Below are 22,491 nucleotides of genomic sequence, written 5' to 3'. Positions count from 1 at the left end.
TATTCAGTTAGTGTGTTAAGCCAGAGAACTGCCTACTCCCCAAATAATTTGTTGTCATTAAACTGCTTGCAATATTCCAATACCTAGTCAAGTATGACCAATCACCTATAAAAGTTTTATTTCTTCCAAAAATGCCTTTTCTTATTTGTCTAGACAATGTTTGAGTGCAAAGGTCAAAAAAGGTATCACTGTCTCAATCCCACTTGATAGAATTAATTTGGGCACTTAGAACTCTTCCAGACAGTTACCCCTAGCTGAATGGGACATTACAAGAGCAAATGGGTGCAGCATGCACAACCGCCCCCTCATCTCCCCCTTTCCCATCAAACAGTGGATTGGCTGGGTTTGGGTATTTTTCAAAAAGGCATACAAGTACAGCTCAGATTGCTCAGCCTGCACTCTCTCGGATTTGAGCCAAACCCTTTACAAGGTGGCTACAAAGGTTAAAAGAAAAGGAGATTCACCCAGGCACAGCAGCTAATTACTGAAGTCTTAAAGAAAGTCATTTAAAAATGACAGGTTTAAAATACAGTATAACTCTTCCATAAAGCCAGCCATCGAACTGGATAAGAACTGTAAAGCCCTTAGTATACATAAAGGGATATAGATATTACACATAGCAACAAACTCGAGGAAACATAATATTTGTACAGAACAGAATGCCGGCTTGAAAGACACCTGGAAGGGCTTTTCTCCTCCCCACCAAAAGGCATCTGAAAGATGTTTGTGGTGGCAGTAGCACCACTAGCTGCAGAGGTCCAAGGACCCACTCAGCCCCCCTTTCTTCATATGGTAGAATTGTGTGGAGAGTTCAGTCCTGCTCCCACCCCCACTTCAGCAGGCCATCTCTGACAAGAGAGTAGGACCACCCACCTGTGAATCAGATACCAGAGTATTGAAGGGTGGGTGGCACTTGTCAAAGGTAGTCCCTGAGGGTGGGTGGGGAATAAAAAGCTGGCTTGCTGGGTAAAAAAATTCCCCACCCTGATCTAGGACAAATGAAGCATGCTTGTTATCCTAATCTGTTCTTCTTGTCCCTTAAGGAAAGGAATACATGTTAGGATTTTGATAAATTAAAGGCCCACATTAAGATGTTTACAATTATGGCTTCGAAACTCCCTTCAGTAGTGGTAATGATGGCTGTTCATATGCTTTCTTAGTCATAGCACCTAAGTGGACTTGACAGATACAGCTAACACATGGGCTGTTAATGTAGCTGGGTGCAGAAATGAACCACTGGCTAATCCATCATTCCCCACCAAGAAATACACAGCCTTAAAGGAGAACTGGAGCTAATATATGTGCCCAGGTCCAGCTAATACAATAGTCCCAGTCTCACAGATTCAATATACAATGGTACCTTGATTTGCAAACAGTCTGGTTTGCATACGTTCTGGATTACAAGCATGTCAAACCCGGAAGTGTGTGTCCCGGTTTGCAAACTTTTTTTGGATTACAACCCAGTTTTTTTTATTCCGAACAAAAAAATTTTGGAGGCCCCATTGGCAAAAGCACACCTTGGGTTACAACCTGTTTTGGTTTACAAATGGACCTCCGGAATGGATTATGGTTGTAAACCAAGGTACCACTGTATTAATATAATTGTGTAAAAGAACAACAGTGGAAGGGCTTCCCTAAAATCAAAAGGATAAAATCATGATTTCTCACAGTATAATTTCTAAAAGGAATTTGTTTCACACAGGAAGAGTTTAGTCTTAAGAATATTATTATGTATGAAATGCTGAACTCATGGTATAACATTATTATACTCAATAAAGATATAATGAAACTTAATTCCATCTTTAACTGTGTTTCATCTGCTATAAATAATATACCTAGCACCTGTGATCCTACCAATATGACAAAACATCATCAAAACCAGCAAAGGATACACAGCTTTGTAGCTTGTTCAATATTTCAGGGCCAAACAGTAACACATTAACACATTCCTGCCAGGAGCTTTGATTTCACATTAAGACAATTTCTTATTTTGCAGATGTTTACCATCCATCTACATATGGATACAAGGGAAAGCCTAATGATTTTTCCCAGTGTAGATATATTAAGGATAAAAGTGCGCACTCTGCTCCTTTAGTTTAAAGGTAAAGGTAAAGGTACCCCTGCCCGTACGGGCCAGTCTTGACAGACTCTGGGGTTGTGCGCCCATCTCACTTAAGAGGCCAGGGGCCAGCGCTGTCCGGAGACACTTCCGGGTCACGTGGCCAGTGTGACATCGCTGCTCTGGCCAGAGCCAGAGCCAGAGCCGCACACGGAAACGCCGTTTACCTTCCCGCTGGTAAGCGGTCCCTATTTATCTACTTGCACCCGGAGGTGCTTTCGAACTGCTAGGTTGGCAGGCGCTGGGACCGAGCAGCGGGAGCGCACCCCGCCTTTAGTTTAGTTTAGGAACTTCCTTTAGTTTAGGAACTTCCAAAATGCAAGTACAGACTCGGATTCAGTGCAGTTATAATAATGTATAGGAATTAAGGGTGATCATGCCTAATGGATCTGATGGTTTCATGTAAGAACAAATAAAACAAAGCCAGGCTTAAATTTCAGTTCTTCTAGACAGATTCAATATCATTTACAGTGGCGTAGCGTGGGTTGTCAGCACCCGGGGCAAGGCAAGTAATTTGCGCCCCCTAACCCTGAGTGAGCCAGGTAGGGGCAGAGAGCTGCGAGTGTGAGCGCGCCCCCCCCATGTTGTGCCCGGTGCGGCCGGCCCCCCCTGCACCCCCCACGCTACGCCACTGATCATTTATACTTGATGTATATTTATCTGAAGTTACTGGACTTGCACATTTCTGTGCATATTGTCAATGCCAATAAAAGCCAAGCAAAAGCAGTACAAACATTTCCATACATTTTATTTTGCTGTCTTATTGTATATTGTTTGATCTAGAAACAACTTATAAGGGCTGGGATCCGAAGGCCCATGTATGCACAAAGGCCAGAGCTTTTCCATTCCTCATACAAGCGCAGTTACTTTCTCTACCCTTCTAAACCGCTAGTGGGAGTCCTGTGGGGTACTATTACTATTACTCTTGGGAATATGAGGAAATGTATAAGACATTTTGAATCGCAATGAACTTTCAAAATTTGCAACTAACTTGCTTTACATTTATTCAGGGGCTTAATAATACATTTTGATCATAAAGAGCACACTGATTGCTTCAAAGAAACCCGAACAAGATAGAGACAGTCTGCTCACATCCCACATGATTTCTTCATTATGTTCATGAAAAAGGAAGGAAAGAGAGCATTCCATGGCTTGAAACATTAATTGAGGTTTAGAAAAACCCTGTTCATCTCTTTCTGTACTGGCAATTAACACACAACTTAGCAACTTGAGTAAGCTGTTTATAAAACTATCAAAATGCATTTTCACTTCTATTGAATTCTTCTCTAGTGAATGAATTTTTGGGGGTCAAAGGTCTTCCTTTATTCCCATAAGAAAATGTGTGTGTGTGTATAATATGGTGCTTTCCTCATTAACTCTCCTTCAAAAAATGTTTGCTACTGCTTGGATTACTCTGCAACCAATTTACAAAGGTTATAACCTCCTGTAATGAAAAGCAATTTGGTCTTGGACGTTGCACTGAATAGACCAGAGAACTTAATTTTTATAAGACAAATGAAACTCAACATTAAAGTGATGCTGAGGTTATTTAATTGGATATCTGCTCTCGAATAAAAGTGGGATGATAATATGCAACTTAGGGCAACATTTCTGTGTAAGAAACAATATAAATTAGAAACTGAACCTATTTGTTTATTTTTATTTATTTCATTTATTTATTAAATTTGTATACTGCCCTGCATCCAAAATCACAGGGCCATTCACAACATAAAAATACAAAATGGGAACAAAAAATGCATAATAAAAACAAAAACAAACAAGTAACCCCCCTCCCAAATTTGAAGTCTCCTGTTCAGAAGAAAGAAACCCCAATTATATTAAATGGTGTCCTAAAAATCTAGCCGCAGTCAAAATGGGATGGCTATGTGTCGGAGCACAAACACAGTGCTATAATAAGGTTACCAGACGTCCCCGTTTCCCGGGGACAGTCTCCGGATTTACAAATCAGTCCCCTGACAAAATCCATCCATTCCAGCTGAAGTTGGAAAGTGTCCCTGGATTCACTGAAAAAAATCTGGTAACCTTATGCTATAATGTCACAAGGCACAGAACTGGGTAGACAGTGAATGGGATAGAAGGGAGAAGTAGGACTACTGTATTGTAATTTTTAAAAAAATAGCTTTTATTAAAAAAAAAATCTTGGGTTACAAAAGTACATACGCCATCTCTGCTTGCAGATCATAAAGTTCTATAAGCATTTCTGCTCCCACGTAACTGTCTGTATTGGTGTAAATTACACGTAGCACTCACCTGTTTTAATGGTAATGTAAATGCTATAGGGTATAGAAGCCCTTGGCATGATTACATGGAGGTGGAGGAGCCAACCAGATGGAATGACAGTGTGGAGAACACAGAAAACTGCCGTATGCTGAGTCAGACCATTGGTGTATCTAGCTTAGGGTATCGCCTACACTGACTTGCTGTGGCTCTCTAAGGTTTCAGGAATGAATCTCTCTCAACCCTGCTTGGAAATGCTGGACATTGAACCTGGGACCTTTGCATCCAAGGCGGATGCTTTACCACCGAGAGATAGCCTTTCCCCAAAAGGAAGAAAATGATCAATCAGACTTCCAGTAAAAAAGATCTGTCCCTGCAGGGATGATGAGGGGAAGGGAGAGGAAGAGAGTATCAGAGGAAGAAAAGAGTATCAGAAAAGAGAAATGAAAAGGAGAGAGGGAGAGAGAGCACAGTTGACAGAAGGAAGGAAGGACTTCCGCCAATCTAGGAGGGACTTATCCTACTAGCTTTGCCCTTAATGTTGGTGGAGCATAAAGCCACCACACTCAATTGCATCTATGCATATCTTTAGCATAAGAGGAGTCACTGTTTAGCCACAGGTTTATGTACATGTATTTCCTCATTATAAGCTTCAGCATGAAAGTGTGTTAGGAAGTGATTAGTGAAGTTTGAGAGGGGAAAATTGCATCAAATTCTTTGGACAGGGACCTGTCTTTATAATACCTTCCCCAAATACTACAATTGATAGTACTTTGTTTGTCTGATCTTGCCACCAGTCTGCTCTCCTGTTGAGAGGTTGAGGGAAAAGCATCAAATCTACAACTGCCTCCATTAAGTGAAATGTATGCAAGGGAGTCAAAGATCCCAATTTTCCTCTGTTTGATTGTGTTCTTCACCAGCAGTGTAGGGCTTTTCCTTTGCCCACAAGGAAAAGAACAAGATAGCTCACTCAGGTAGCAGATTTTGCACACAGTTAAATGGGAAGGGACTAGTCAACCACTTAATTATTATATTTGTAAATTTTTGGGCTTTATATTAAAAGGTGGATTAAAAGTAGAGGAAAAAACATTTAAACAGATAACTGCCTTAAAGGCATTCACCCTTCTTACTCTAGATTAGATCCATCAACTTCTTTGTGAAGTACAATAACAGCAATGCCTAACAAAACATATATTGTAAGGTAGGCAAAAGGTAAGGTAAAAGTGGCCACTGGACAGTTAAGTCCAGCCAAAGGTAACTATGGGGTGCACTGAAGCTGGTGTTTGTCCACAGACAGCTTTCCGGGCATTGTGGCCAGCATTATTAAACCACTACTGGTGCATGGAGGACCATGACGAGTGCCAGAGCGCACAGAAATGCCATTTACCTTCCCACCACAGTGGTACCTATTTATCTACTTGCATTGGTTTGCTTTTGAACTGTGAGGCTGGCAGAAGCTGGGACAGAGTAACAGGAGCTCACCCCATTGTGCGGATACAAACTGCCGACCTTCCAATTGACAAGTCCAAGAGGCTCTGTGGTTTAGATCACAATACCACCCGCGTCCCTTAATATATTGTACCAGTGTTCAGTAGAGATAAAAAAGAGAGAGAAGGCATTAACCCATGAATTAATGATCTATAACTAAAGGGAAAACTATATGAAATTTATTGGATTGACCAAGCAAAACAATTCTCATTAGGCCTAGTAAATAGACTTTAACTATGATGGCACCTCCACAGTTGGAGGCAGTATATCTCTGACTGCTGGATATTGAGGGCAAATCACAGAGCAAATCACTATTAAAATATCCTCTGCTTGTGAATGTCCCACAGCATATAGCTGGTCACAGCCAAAATAAGAGTACTGGACTATTTAGAACAATGGACTTGTTGCAACTGGACTAGTTCTGAAATTATCAGTTTTTTGTTTTACAAGATATGCTGATAATTCTTACTTTTAATTGCACAAATATCAGCAAGCTACTCAATTACTGACCTACAATGCAGCCAACCTAAAGTACAGTTATAATATAGATTGGTTGTGTACTTGTCGTTGGTGACATGTTTTCAGTAATCAAAAGACAAGAACCTAATTTTTCAAAAAAGGGAAGAAAAACTTACTGTCTTGGACCGGATTTCTTTGGCGTAGAGAGGTTTCAAGAATTCTGAATCTCCTTCTAGCTTTAATCCTTTTTCTGTAATCCTTAGATTTCCCATTCCATCCTGAAATATAAAAACGGTCACCATTAGCCATGATTTCATAAACACTAGGCTGTCAAAAATGTATTTCCTGGGTGGGGGGAACCATGTAAAACACTGGGAGGCACTGTACAGGGCAATCAATTGCATTATCCTTCTGGCTTAGGCTTTCTGAGGAAATTGTGTTTCAAGCAATTTGAAATGCCCCCCCCCCCAAAGCCGCTTATCTGCGTGAAATATGCCCTTTGGCTTGTCATCTGAAGAACAGAGAGGTGAGAAAGAAAAATGATAGGTGGTGTTTAATGTTAACACAAAACCATTCATTGTAGCATGTCTAGCTTTCAACATTTATACAAATACTGTCCCTTCATTTATGACAAGCTCAGGACACAAAAGATGTATCTGCCTGTCAGAAATACCTACCTTTAAAATCGACAGTTTGCCATTAAAAAACAAGTATTTTACAATCTGAATTATCTCTCTCTTCCTCGCTTTGTGCATAATTAATTTAACATCTTATGTGGAACATAATAAGTCCAGGTTGTTTTTTTTTGAAAAAAACCACATTCTAGATAGTCTAACAGGCTGCCCATAAGAAAGATAAATAACACTGGGCAACAATTTTTTACTTTTTGAATGTTGTCTAGATTTCTACAACTGATTTAGGGTATTTTTGCACTGCTGAATCAGGAAATGGCATCCGTTTCTCTCCATCAGGTCAGGTTTTCTGTAAACTGAATGGTGGGCATTGATAAAGGTAAGTACACGTAAATTGCATGTTGCTTCACCATTTTTTCAAACTTCAGGGCTTGAACTTCTGTTTCTTGGAACTCCTGGAATGCTCAGCAGCACGGAGGTCTCACTTCAGAGTCCAACAGTAGTCAGCCATCATGACTGCATCCCAGCGACCCTGATACCTGGTCTCCATCTCTTTCATGTCCTGATGGAATATCTCCCCCTGCTCGTCACTCATTGAACCCAGGTTCTCAGGAAACTGGTCCATATGTGAAAATAGGTAGTGCCTCTTGACGCTCATGTTGCAGCCCAGGTTTCTGAAAGCAGTCAGCATGTTGTTGACAAGTTCTGCATTGTTTCTGGCCTTATTGTTGCCAAGAAAGTTCTTCACTACCAGAACAAATGCCTTCCATGCTTCCAGTTCCACTTCGTTCACTGAGTTTCCGAACTCTGGATCTCTGATGAGCTGACAGATCTGAGGACCGTCAAAGATGCCAGCTTTCAACTTCTTCATGGTCAATCCTGGAAAAGCCTGGCACAAGTAAATGAAGCAGTCACCATCCTTGTCCAGAGCCTTGGTGAACTGCTTGATTAAGCCGAGCTTGACGTGCAGCGGTGGGAAGAGTATTCTGTCTCTGTCCACCAGAGGGTCGTTGATGACGTTCCTTTCTTTGCAAGGCACCAGTTCCTCCCGCACAGGCCAGTCCTTCTTCGTGTAATGCTGAGCACGGTCCCTACTATCCCACATGCACAGAAAACATGGGTACTTGGTGAAGCCAGACTGTTGTCCCAACAAAAAGTTCACCATCTTCAGGTCAACACAAATAAACCACTTATGCTGATCATAACCAATTTTCTCCAGCACATACTTCACCACTTCATAGTTCTCCTTCAGTGTACTCGAGTGAGCCAGGGGTATAGAGGCAAACTGGTTGCCATTGTGTAGCAGAACACATTTCAGTGATCGCTTGCTGCTGTCAATGAACAGTCTCCAATCTTTGGGTTTGTACTGTGGCATTCCAAGCTTGAGCAGAAGCTGTGCAATATCTGCACAGTACACCAAGTCCTTCTCTTCCGAGAAAAAACGGAGGTACTCTTGATGCCTGTTGCGCAAGAAGCTGATGCGAGCACTGTCAGAGAGGAGGTTTTTCCCCTTCAATCTGGATGCCAACAGTTCGGCAGAGTCCTTTGACAAGCTGAGGTCGCGAACTAGATCATTCAACTCCTTTTGGGAAAATGGATGTGGAGCATCATCTTCAAGAACCACTTCTTCTTCTTCATGTCCTTCAACACTGGAGGCATCTTCGTCACTAATGTCAGGAAGTTCTCCGAAGATAGGCACTGGAATTTCATCACAATGAGCTACAGGACAACGTGCTGATTGAAGATCAGGATACTTCATGGGGCGGCTGCCCCATTAACTTAGTTTTGATCCCCCAACTTTATGCTTTGCCACACCAATTTATGGAAGATTTTGAGGTTTTATGACTTCAAACTGATCCCTTTTCGACATAATCACCCAGAACTATTGGACCTGAATACTTCTTGTCATTAAAATAATCATTTCCAATCAAAACAATTATTTGACAAGGCATTTTACCCCCACCAACTTCTTCTAAAATGCTCCACACAAGCGTACATGTGAAGAAAAAAGTAAAAAAAATGACATGTTGCCATAGCTCAAAAACTTGACCTGATTGAGCAAAACCAATGTGATTTTTGGATTCAGTGCATCAGATTCATCCTAAATCAGCTGAAAAAATGCAGACAACAAATTTGTTGTTGACCAGTGTAATCTGTTGGCTGAAATAATGGGGGCTGAAAAGCAGTTTGCTGGAATATGAATGTGCATTTTTTCCAACTCTCCCATCTCCCCAGTTTCTTTTATTTATCTAGTAGAATAATAAATCCATATAGGCAAGCAAAATATATCTACATTCTTACTACATTTTTACTTTAATGTCTCATAACCATGTCACCTGTTGCACCAAACATCTTAGTAGTTGAAGATGTGTTGGCAATGCATAAGCATGTGAGAGGCAAAGTTATCATTAGGATATCAAAGAAATACACAACGATTCTAAGATGCAGAACAATTTTTACATTTTAGGAATTTAGAACTCTTAAGTAACATATACAGTTAACAACATGGTAGCAATTTCAGAAATTTGTATCCCAGTTCATCTTAAATTCACCAGAGCCCAATTCCATCAAGAGCTCCTAGATCATTCAATGGTCTCCATGGTTACTCACCTGCAATGTGGGTTTTTTTGTGTGAGGCTACCCACCTGTATGAAAAACAGTTAGTTTTATTGCTGCCCATCTAATTTTTTTATTGGCACCCACAGAACTTTTATTAAGATGAGTACTGGCATCTCATATTTTACAAAAAAAGAGAACTGCTTATAATTATGGGTGCATTCATACATTGATGTTAATTAATTAATGTTAATTAATGTAGCTGCGTCTGAATGACATGCGACTGAGCCTAAAAACATAATGAAAAGAGGTGTAGGCGGGCTTCCACATGCTCCACGAACACGTATGGGGGTCCAGAATGAAGCCCCTACATAAAGCCCCTGTATATACCAAAAGCCAGGTTGCAAAGACACACACACACACACACACACACACACACACAGCACCTTTGCTGGTGTGGCTGGCAAGTAAACTTGTACTTCATAGTTGAGTCAGCTAACATAATGGTGTCACCATCTGATTGACAGGTGAGTGACCACACTTACCAAAGAGGTCCTTTGTGGCTGGAGGAGCTCAGAATCTACCTAAAGCATGGTACCTAAAGCTCACGGTGCATAGATGTGAAAAAAATATTTACAACAAATGGTGTGAAATGCAGGCTGGCTGTAGGCTTCTAGCAGATGTCTGCAAACAGTCTACTTCTTTTAGAAATTGTTTAGTTATGCGTTTTCAAAATGTAGTGAAACAACTCACAAACTATAATAGAAAATGAAATAGATATAAGAATTCTGTTCCTTATGGTTTGCATGTAATACAACGATATTCAGAGGCACGACACACACAACTGAAAATACCCTAAAAGGCTTTTACCATGAGAAGTTTGATATTGTATCAAGGCAGACCCCTCAGGTTCATTAATTCATGCTGCATTTTCCCCCTTCAAAATTGTGTGTGTGTGTGTGTGTGTGTGTGTGTGTATGTAAAACGGAAAGAGTAAATGTATTATCAAATAACTCACAAACATTGGAAATGCCATTTCTGACAGCATAATTTTAAAGTTATGAAGGAGGGAGTGAAATAGATCTCACTGCTGACATAAAGCTAAACATGCGGCTCTGTAGCCATTTGAGACCAGAACAAAAACCCTGAGGCAGTTTTTTTAAAGGATTACTGAATACACCCTATTATCTTAGGTATTTAATGTAAGAGGTGCATGGAGTGTTAGGGGTGGTCCTTCTGGGGTAGTTTGTCCATAGTGTTAGAAACTGAGATATGAAAGCTATGAGCTAAATAGCACCTTAAACCTAGGTTATGGGCACAACAATTGAATGTCTAGGTGCCCTTTTTAATAGCAAGAATACAAAGCTGAAAATGAATGAACTGCAGCTAAAGTATTATGTTCATTTTATACATGGTCTAGCCCTTCCCCTGCCCACCCTCCTAATATTCTTAAGAGGTCCTCTTCTCCAGCCTTCAGAGAGTAGGCGGAAGTGGGGAGGCAGAAAAGGGTCATTTCTTTCAATCTGCAGTTTTAATCTGAAATCTTAGGCGCAGTATTGTGCCCAGAGCTCGGAAACTGCTTGTGCTTATGAAATTCCTTGTCACAAAATGCTCCTGGAACAATGGGAGTTTTGAACACTGTTTGTCCACCTTTGGTTCCCACCCTGCACTCAGTTCTCATCTGTAGCTCCTAGAAGCTTCAGCTTTGACTGGCCAGCTAAACCAGGTGAGGGTAGTTGATGGGTCTCAAACCCTTGGTGAGTTAGGAACTTTTTCCCTTGCATGCAAAGACAGGCTCTGGCAGACTGAGCAGATGAGACTAAGTGTATTCAATAGTCAAGAAGGTGGTTTCTGAATGTGCTGTAGAGGGGCAGATCGGTCTCATCAACCTGGGAAGGTAGTCGATCTAGGAGAAGGAAAACTCTGATTGTAAACCTCCATTGCCTTGTGTGTGAGGGAAAGGCTTTGGGAAGCAACCCCAAGGAGAAATCTGTACCCCCTGCCTTGCGGGACATCTTTGAGAGAATCTTTGAGAAGGCTGAGGAGTAAGCTCTACACAAATCTAGAGTTCTTAAAGGTGGTTAGATGGCACCTTATACACCTCCTTCTGGCAACTCCTGCAGCCTAGCTGGTGCCAAAAGCATTGCTCTGCTTTCCTTTGGACCATATCAGTGAGGCTGAAAGGTGGGCCTTGCCATCTGGGCAGTGCAGTACCTCCATATATATTGCTCAGGCTAATGTCCTGGAGAGGTCACTACGCAGTTTGACTTAATCCCTGGAAGCATACTCCATTGTCTCTTGAGACAGACAGATGTCAACAACAACATAAGAGAATAGGTCACATTTATTTGCATAGTGACTTCTTCCCATATACCCCCTTGCTGCCCTGAAAGGACCTTCTCAAACTGCATTCCGTTGGATGAAAGGGGCTGCTTCCCTCCCTGTTCTCATGTAGAGGCACTGTGCACAGGTGTACTGCTAGATGCTGTTCAAATAACTTCAGAGTTGAATCTTACAGGAAATAAGGCTGTTAGTAGAGTGAAATTTGGACTTGTTGGAGTTTGATATGCAGGGCCTGCCTGAACTTCCTGCAATGGAAAACAGACGAGGACAGGGAAGACAGTCTCCAGCATTATAACAATTAAACCTAAAGGCTTCATTAAAGGTAACCCATAACTTTTACATGCATGATGTAGATGACTGTGCTAATGAAATACATTTCTATCCCAACTTTCCTCCAAGAAGCTCAAGGTATATATAGTTCTCTCTCTCCTGCCCATTTTATCTACATTTTATCCCTGTATGATAGGCTAGATTGAAAGATGGCAACTTGGCCAATGTCAAATCAAACTTATTCTATTTTTAATATACAATAATGCAGCTTCCATAATTATTGTTTGAAATGCCACTGCAAGCTTCTCTATCAACCTTTTTATTATACAGAAGCTCTTGTGGTTCAGAACACAGGCAATTATTGTGTGTCATAGAGTTGCGAGGTTCTGCAGAGAGAAGGGGGGGAAGATACAACCAAGCCCTTTAGCACAATGTAAGTGATGATGAGCTCCGGCCTCAGAGGTGTGAGAATTCAGGGTATCATATAATTTCGAAATAGAAGTGATAAGCAACTCTTCAAGGGAGATGTGCGCTGTGAATTGTATTGTTAGAAAGGAAAAAAAGATGGAAAAGAGCAAATTCTTACAGTACCAGTGAAAAATGCTGTCTTATGTATTCTAGTGGGGTTGTACCAAACATTAGCTAAAACATAAAGGGCAATGAATGAGAATGTGATTAGGGCAGCACCAAGCAGTTCTGATTACATTCCCACAGTGCCATCATTTGCTATTTTAGAGTGAGTAGGAATTATTTCAGCTCCTTGCAAGCCTGGTGTAAAAAAAACAAAAAATACACCTTTTGAAGCTCTGAAAAAGGAATCACACCCACACAAGATTTTCCTGGTATATACATTTCAGCAAGGCTATGTGATTCAAAAGCCAATATACAGCAGCCTGTCATGTTTCCATTTAGCCAAGTTACATGTCAGGCAAGCCAGTTCCATTTAAGAGCTGAGAAAAGACAGCTATTTCAAAGATGACACAATCCTACTCACTGCTCAACCTGGCTGTGCTAAAGACGTAAGAACCAGCATCAATTCCTGACTCGGGGGGGGGGGGGGGGCTTCGGCAAGATGCATTTGGGCCCTGCTGGACTTGGCCAAAGGCCCACCTAGAGGCCAACCAGATTCCTAGGGGAACCTCCTTGACACTATTGCTGCTGGCCTGTAAGACAAGGCAAACTGGGGCTGCTGGTCCTTCTTCTAGCTCCTGCCATACTGCTCACTCACTTAGAGCAGACAGGCAAACAAGCATTTACCAGCAAGGCAGAGGAGGAAGAGCTGGACAGATTTGGGGCCTTTACACTGGTCCTGAATACACTATCTCAGCTACACTGATAAAACAGAGGAAACAGTCTGCTCATGTGTCCTACTGGCTGTGCTGACAATGAGAAATCAATTATGAAAAAGGAAGAATAGGGGAGGAATTAATTTGGTCGGCTTTTCGCAGCAGACCAACAAGATTTGCTGTTTCTGAGCTTGCTTGCAGTTAGGAATGCAAAACCTAGTTAGGTTATATACACTGCCCCAAATCTTGTACTGCTTTTCTGTTTCACAAAAGGTGTGCACAACAATACTATTTTATGTACCGGTAAATGATGTGCACAAGATTCATATTTTATGGATGAATGCTTTGATGGAATTGTTCTATAGGGTAAGGATGTTATACCGTATTTTTCGCTCTATAACACGCACCTGACCATAACACGCACATCGTTTTTAGAGGAGGAAAACAAGGGGAAAAACATTCTGAATGAAACAGTGGATGTATCATTTTTGTGCTTCATGCTGTGGCCACAGACATGTGATCTGATGGTGAATTTGGGGTGACCCAATGCAAAAATCCTGAGAATCCCTGTGGATCCATGCTTTGTAACCACGTTTTTGCACCATTGCAGCCCCAGGCAACTGTGGGTGCGTGATTTTGGGGGGGCAGGCTGTAGCCATGGACATGCTATGTGATCTGATGGTGAATTTGGGCTGACCCAATGCAAAGATCCTGAGGATCCATGTGGATCCATGCTTTTTAACCACATTTTAAGTGGGGAGGGAAGGAAAAATACAGAACGGACAAGGAGCACGAGAGGGGTGTGCAGAGAAGCAGCTGGCTAAGAATGCAGGAGAGGGGTATAACGGGAGGGAGGAAAGGAAGGCAAAAGTTTTCCCTCACCTACCCACCCAAGCCAGCCAGCTCACGCGCGCTCTCTCTCTCTCTCCCTCCTGCATGTTTTCAGCAGCACGGAGCACAGAGACGACACTCTGCTTTCCCCTCTGCTTGCCTGGAGGGGAGGGGCTTTCCCTGCTCTTTGTTCCGTTTGAGCAAACACAGCAAGGAAATAGAGGTGGGTGGGCAGTAAGACCCTGAGGCAGAATGCAGGAAAGCAGTCGCTTCCTCTTTTCAGGTTTCCCTTCTCCGAGACGCGTGATTTGATTTTTGCCTGATTTTTTTTGCCTCCCCTCGCGCCATTTGGCTCCAGGGACCACACATTCACTCAATAACACGCACAGACATTTCCCCTTCCTTTTTAGGAGAAAAAAAATCTGCGTGTTATAGAAGGAAAAATACGGTACTTTTAAAACACTTAGAAGTCATTTGGGCATGTAAGCAGTACAGTACCTTGGGTTAAGTACTTAATTTGTTACGAAGGTCCGTTCTTAACCTGAAACTGTTCTTAACCTGAAGCACCACTTTAGCTAATGGGGCCTCCTGCTCCCGCCACGCCACCGGAGCACGATTTCTGTTCTCATCCTGAAGCAAAGTTCTTAACCTGAAGCACTATTTCTGGGTTAGCGGAGTCTGTAACCTGAAGCGTATGTAACACGAAGTACCACTGTATATGCATACATAAATAAATGGCTTTTATGTTTTATAAACTGCTTAGAAGCCATATAAATTTAATCATCATCATCATCATCATCATCATCATCATCATCTAGCTTTGAATTGTCTGGGCTGACAGTAGTTTTCCAGGATCTCAGCTAAGGGTCTTCAACAGACACAAGTGCCATTCTGCACCTTCAACAAACAAGACTGTGTCATCATTCCTAGACCGCGTCTGTCCTAAGTCATGCCATGCCAGGCAAGAAGAGTGGCTTTTCCTTATCGTATCATGTTTTAATTCTATTAGTGTTTAATTAGTTTTAAATGACTATCTTTTTCTATTTTATCTTGTAAGCTGCCTTGAGTCCTAGTCTGGGGAAAAGGCGGGATATAATTAAATACAACAACATCCATTGTTCAAATATACAATAAAACAAGCTAAAAAGCATAGCAATAATCAGTTGAAAACAATTAGATCAGGAAGTTCAAGTGGAGGGAGAATGCTTGCCTAAACACGTATGCCTTCAAGAGCTGATGGAATGCCAAAACTGATGGGTATTTTATCAGGCAGGGCATTCCACAACACTGGTGCCACCAGTGAAAAAGCTCTGCACCATGTCACCACAAGCCAATAAGAATCAGTTCCACAACACTGTTCAAATACAGAATAATTAACAATACAGCATAAAAGGATCACATTAAAATATAAATTTCTATGATTATTATTTTTTTGCAATAAAACAATCCTCTTAAAGCAGCACAGCAATTAAAACAGGACATTCAGGCCAAGAGATCAAGGGGATGTCTGTGTAAACAGGTACATGTTCAAAAGTCAACAGAATGCCAATACAGGTGGAGGTCCTTGTATTTCAGCAGGGAGTACATTCCACAATGCCAGTGCCAACCACAAACAGACTAAAGGTGTGGTGTAACATAAGGCAACCATCCCTGTTCATATGTAGGTTCGTTTTTATTTATTTTATTTGAAAAGTAGAATTTACTGCTTCACATTGAGCATGAAAAGATAAAAAAGGCTTTAATTAATACTTCCTGTAGCACCTGGAACTATAATCATGTTAGCAGTAAGCAGCAGCAACCAAGGGTCTCTTGTAACAGAGACATGAAAGACCAAATTCACCCTCTGACATATGCCTCCAGCTTTTCCCTTCCAGTCTCCCTAGGAAGAGCAGCAGTACAGATAGCACATAGAAAGGGAAGGCTCCCTTGCTTGCCCATATGCATGAGATGATAAGGAGAAGCCATCCTTTTTGCCCTGTGTGGCATCAGTCTCCGCAGTATAATCCTCTGCTAATTCCGAAATTACATGGTTTAAAATTGGTTTTAATATCCAGGTCACTACTACACTGTATGTCTAAAGAACTTACATCTGTATTTTAAAAAAGGAACAACATAAAAATCATGCTGTCTTAGAAGGTTTCAAGACCATGACTTCTGTGATGTCCATAACAAATATAAAACCTTAACCAGTGACCCTCAACAGCACAGCCAGCCTTATTGCCTCTAGCACGAGAAGTCATAAAGCATAAGTTGATCCTGAATGGCTGGTGGTTGAATAGTTAGAAAAGCTAGAAGTGACAGCTAAATTTCAAGCATAACAGACCCTGAAGTACTCCATAACTACTGAATCTTCAGGTCTTATATCACATTTATAACTGTGGCAGAAAAGCACTTCTTGGATGTAATTTTGATATATTAGCTATCTATAAATCCAACGTGAGCCCAGGTCGCCACCAGTAAGCCTGAGATGTCACAAAAGCAGACCTCAGAGTTTCTAGGAAATGTGAATTGCAGTTAATTACCAACCTTCCTTTCAGCTGGGATATCACTGGATTGAGAACAATGAGTTATTTGACCAAGTGAAAACTATTTCTACCACAGCTGCTTTCCACTTATCTTAATAGCACAATTGTTGTTTTGAAGTGTTAAACAGCTTTAAATCTACCACAGAAAATGTAGCTTTTTTCAGAAGAAAAAAGCTTTTAATACCACCTGACTGGGGGGATCCCATTAATGCTGATTTAAATAAGCATGCAAACAGATCCCCCAAAATCTGACAGGGCGAGTACGGTATTTCGAATCCAAAGTTAAACATCAAGGGTGTTTTCGCAATCATAGAATCATAGAGTTGGAAGAGACCACAAGGGCCATCGAGTCCAACCCCCTGCCAAGCAGGAAACACTATCAGAGCACTCCTGACATATGGTTGTCAAGCCTCTGCTTAAAGACCTCCAAAGAAGGAGACTCCACCACACTCCTTGGCAGCAAATTCCACTGTCGAACAGCTCTTACTGTCAGGAAGTTCTTCCTAATGTTTAGGTGAAATCTTTTTTCTTGTAGTTTGGAACCATTGCTCCGTGTCCGCTTCTCTGGAGCAGCAGAAAACAACCTTTCTCCCTCCTCTATGTGACATCCTTTTATATATTTGAACATGGCTATCATATCACCCCTTAACCTCCTCTTCTCCAGGCTAAACATGCCCAGCTCCCTTAGCCGTTCTTCATAAGGCATCGCTTCCAGGCCTTTGACCATTTTGGTTGCCCTCCTCTGGGCACGTTCTAGTTTGTCAGTGTCCTTCTTGAATTGTGGTGCCCAGAACTGGACACAGTACTCCAGGTGAGGTCTGACCAGAGCAGAATACAGTGGCACTATTACTTCCCTTGATCTAGATGCAATACTCCTATTGATGCAGCCCAGAATTGCATTGGCTTTTTTAGCTGCCGCGTCACACTGTTGGCTCATGTCAAGTTTGTGGTCAACCAAGACTCCTAGATCCTTTTTACATGAACTGCTCTCAAGCCAGGTGTCACCCATCTTGTATTTGTGCCTCTCATTTTTTTTGCCCAAGTGCAATACTTTACATTTCTCCCTATTAAAATTCATCTTGTTTGTTTTGGCCCAGTTCTCTAATCTGTCAAGGTCGTTTTGAAGTGTGATCCTGTCCTCTGGGGTGTTAGCCACCCCTCCCAGTTTGGTGTCATCTGCAAATTTGATCAGGATGCCCTTGAGTCCATCATCCAAGTCGTTGATAAAGATGTTGAATAAGACCGGGCCCAAGACAGAACCCTGTCTAAGGGATTCATATATACGCCAGTAAAATAATATACAGTGGTACCTTAGGTTAAGAACTTAATTCGTTCCGGTGGTCCGTTCTTAACCTGAAACTGTTCTTAACCTGAAGCACCACTGTAGCTAATGGGGCCTTCTGCTGCCGCTGCGCCGCCACGGCACGATTTCTGTTCTCATCCTGAAGCAAAGTTCTTAACCTGAGGTACTATTTCTGGTTAGCGGAGTCTGTAACCTGAAGCGTATGTAACCTGAAGCGTATGTAACCCGAGGTACCACTGTACTGCACATACATAGGCCATTTCCCCTCCCACAGCATCTTATTAGTATGTGTATCAGTAACAAAGGTGGATGTTTGTGCAAATAAAATGTTAGGACCTGAAAGCTGCCAAAAACAGTTCATGCTCCAATTGATTTTAGACTTTATGGTTAAATCAAAATTCAAGAAGAACAGAATACCAATCCACATAACGATAAAGGAATGCAGCAGGGGAAATTCACTCCTCCCTCATCTCAGTGTAAGGGAAAGTTAAGGGGAAACCTGTGTGCACTGTGTGTCCATCACACACACAGTTTCCATCACAGAAACGATACACCACCTTCAGCATCTGAGATAAAGTTTTGTATCTAAGATACAAAGTAAATCAGAATCTATTTCTTCTTCTCATTGAGGAATTTTGTGCAGACCCCCCCCCCCCGATGTACATCTCCTTTGTAATATTAAGACCAAAGAAGCAGGTACTGCATTTCTAAGTAACAAAAAGCTTTAAAGCAGGAATCAGGTGCCTTTTCTTTTTAAAAAAACAACAACACCTGATTTAGTTACTGGGTTTATATATGTTTTCAAGTTCTGTTGGTGGAATCTCCCAGAGCAGCAGTTTTGTATCACAGCTTAATTCTACCAGTTTGCCTGTTCGAAAATAAGAATAGCAATAGGCACATCACAGTGCTGGTGTGCTTTGAACTATTCAGCTGTTTCCTAAATTATGATGAAAATTAGCACATCAGTTTTATCGTCTGAACCACCTCTCATTTTATACAATGCTGCATAACGGGGAAGGATATAAATTTATACGCTGCTGCTGACTGCTGTATGTCAAAAAAATAAGAAAAGAAAGAGAGACCGTGATGATAAAAACCTGATTTATGAAACTGTCACTTTATTGTTGCTGAATGAGAGAGGATTTTTAGTGGCGTGAAAAGGAGATCAGTTTAACAACCAATTACAGAATGATGGTGTTAGTGTAGAGGAAGAGTTTAATACCAGTACCACTATTTTTGACATTACAGTGAAGAAAGAGGTATTAAATCTCTTCTCCATGCCATGATACCTATATGTAACCCACTCTCAGACCTTAAGGTGATAAGAGAGTTGTTGTTGTTGTTATCCCAAGAGCTCTGAGGACTCATTTTGTAATGTGTGTCAACAATAAACCTGTAAGAGCTTTTAACCTTTCCTTGTTTATAAACAAGGATTTGTTTATTGGATTCAAGTTAGATTAGAATTGCCGCTTTATGACTGTTGTGAATTATAATGTTTGGAAATAATGCAAATGTATTCCATCTCTCGTACTCTTACTTTACAGTTTTGACTTGATATTTTATTAGGCATTAAGTAGCTATTTATGAATAACAGCAGGTGAGGCAGGTTCTACTGGCTGTTTGTCCATGAGACCTTTGTTGTTGTTTAGTCGATTAGTTGTGTCCAACTCTTCGTGACCCCATGGACCAGAGCACGCCACTCCTGTCTTCCACTGCCTCCCGCAGTTTGGTCAGACTCATGTTCGTAGATTCAAGAACACTGTCCAACCATCTCGTCCTCTGTCGTCCCCTTCTCCTTGTGCCCTCCATCTTTCCCAGCATCAGAGTCTTTTCCAGGGAGTCTTCTCTTCTCATGAAGTGGCCAAAGTATTGGAGCCTCAGCTTCAGGATCTGTCCTTCCGGTACTTCACATTTTATGGATTAAGAACATATACTCCTGCCTACTTTCTTCATGGGTACATGTGGTACACATTTGCTGGGTACCTGTGATCACTCACTGCTCTCTGCTACATGCCCTTAATGAGGGACATGACAGTGTAAAACTAGCACACACACTTGTACACATGGTGTGCACTCTACACATACAAATCCATTTTAGTAATCCTTCCATTAACTTGGGGACTTGTACTTTTGCCTTGTAAGGTAATCCTAGCCTAGAAATCCTAGATTTGGTTTTGGAAGTTCATGGGCCTTTAAGAAATGAAGTTGCTGATGAGCAGAGGACTTTATAGTTAACTGGGATTTAAGCACAATAGTCCAAGCTAAAGATCTGGTGTATCAATAATAGTCAGTGGTTTGCACTAAAAAAAAACTCCCAAACTTATTCATACAAATGGTCTACTCACATTCATAACATTACGTGGGAGGCAGAAACTCACATGCAATTGGGGCACTGCTTCTGGGGCCTCTCCCGAAATATATATGGGAGCAGAGTTTTTTTGCTTGTTGGCTTGGTGTATTGTCAAAACTGCCACATCTACTAAAGGCTAGCAATATTTACATGGTAAAGTTTTCAACAATCAGCTCTCCTGCAGAGTTGAAAGAATAAAAACCATCCTCTAAGGAAGTAAAATTCACTTATAATAACTTATCTCAAGACCAACAACTAAACCTAACAGAAAGCTGTTTTCAGAAACTGTTCAGAAGGCACCTGTGACCAACCTCTATAAGTGTGGCAATCCATGATAAAAAAAATACAGACCCGATCAGCTGTATCTGCTATCCTTTTGCCTCTCTGAAACTTAACCAAGTACTGCAGAAAATGTTTGTGCTTGCTTTTACCAATTTGTTTTAATGGTTTACTATTATGCTGAGTAAATACTTTTCAAGATTCCGCCCCACCCACCGCCCTGCCCCAAACAACCAACACACCAAAGGTGTGTTACACTGGGGAACTGTTGCATGGGAATATTCTGCATATCCAATACTAAGGAATAAAAGTCTCACAAAAACTTTTCCAAGGGGGGGGAATGTTAGTACTTTGAAATATTATCTATTTTAGGTGGTTATGTCATGTTGGGAGATAACAAAGGGAGCTGTGATGAATGCTGTGGACTGAAATTAGAAGATCTACAAAACTGTAGAAAATGACCCTAACCCCCCAAAACAAATACTATGATTATAGAGTTATAAATTAAGCATATGTGGACAAATGCTGAGGTGTCCCATATCTTCAGTTTTCCCTTGTTGTCATGAGTGCTATTAGTCATTGTAAGAAATAGAATGCTGAACTGGACAAGCATTTGCCTTTGAAGATTCCTCTATTCTGAAAACCTATTAGCTGCTGAACATTCTCAGTCAATTTCTGCATGTCCAGAATGCAAAGACTTAGAGTTGTCTCCTCCAGCCATTAGGGTAAAAAGCCAAAAAGATCTGAATAAATTCCATTCTGATTTCCAGTCTATTCCCATCCGTTTGTTCCTAGGGCTCAATCTGTTCTCATGTAAAAATCAATTGGCATTTACCCCCCTTGGTGTAACAGTCAGCTTAAGGCTGTATTCAACTTCTATTTGAGTCAGTGATAGTCTTTCTGCTGACTTTAGTAGGAATTATAGAAAGCCATTCAATGACACTGGAATAATTCCTTAAGCAAAGAAAAGCAGTAGTGTAAAATATGACTTCCAGTTAATTTTTCAATTAACTTGCCACTGTAAAATTCATTTTTATGAGAAAACTTGAACCATCACCTGAATAAATAAAATAATTTTCTCTTGTGTCTGAGAATTATATCCCCTCCCCACATAAATTTCATTAGGAAAACATTCCCTAACCAGAACACAGTGATATACATACCGGTACATTGTGTGACATTACATAACATTATGGTAAACTTTTAAATATAAGCACATGCCTAAACCCTTGGATCTGATCTAGGGGGAAGAGTACTTTCTGGGCGAGAATGCAAGACAGTCAAGAACCTCCACAGACATCAGCTGTAACTTTAAGAACTTGTCCTTGAGCTTGCTTTTCCCTCTTCCCTCCTCTTCCTTTTTCCTCTTGTGACCTGTCTTTTTAGATTCCAAGCCTGATGGCAGGGAATCAGAAAATGATTTCTGTAAGTCACTCTGAGAGCCTTTTTGGCTAAAGGGCAGGGTACAAATTTTGTAAATATATAAATTAAAAAACTGTTCTGTGGGGGAAATACTCAACTGCTGGCATGCTTTAGGCTGATTATGAACTGAAGCATGGTTAATTTAATTTATTTCTAATAAATTTAAGTACTTTTTATTTGGAAAACTACTCAAAAAATCCAACAAGAAAATATTAAAAGTGGCTAGCAAGCAGTTAATAACAAAACACTCTCTCTGCAAAACTCCCTTTTTAGTACAACAGCAGCACATTTTATTAACTCCCGCCAGCCTCAAAATGTAAAGCCTGCCTTTCTACCCTATCAGGACTCCCAAGGTGGTTTCAAATTTACCAGCCATGCATATCTTATGGA

General features: G+C 41.1%; 1 protein-coding gene across 2 annotated transcripts in view; it reads right to left on the bottom strand.

The window, feature by feature from the left end:
* SGCD (sarcoglycan delta) overlaps window positions 1–22,491 on the bottom strand; it is a 404,733-nt gene that overhangs the window by 118,070 nt on the left and 264,172 nt on the right. For both annotated transcript variants that reach the window (XM_079968328.1, XM_079968327.1), the window contains one exon: window positions 6,481–6,582. In XM_079968328.1, the coding sequence (XP_079824454.1) occupies window positions 6,481–6,582 (102 nt within the window). The remainder of the gene's footprint in view (window positions 1–6,480; window positions 6,583–22,491) is intronic.

Source organism: Podarcis cretensis (genome assembly GCF_951804945.1).
Source record: "Podarcis cretensis genome assembly, chromosome: 2".
NCBI classification, from domain to species: Eukaryota; Metazoa; Chordata; class Lepidosauria; order Squamata; family Lacertidae; genus Podarcis; species Podarcis cretensis.
Note: the sequence above shows the minus strand (reverse complement) of the source record. Positions and strands in the feature narration are given on the sequence as shown.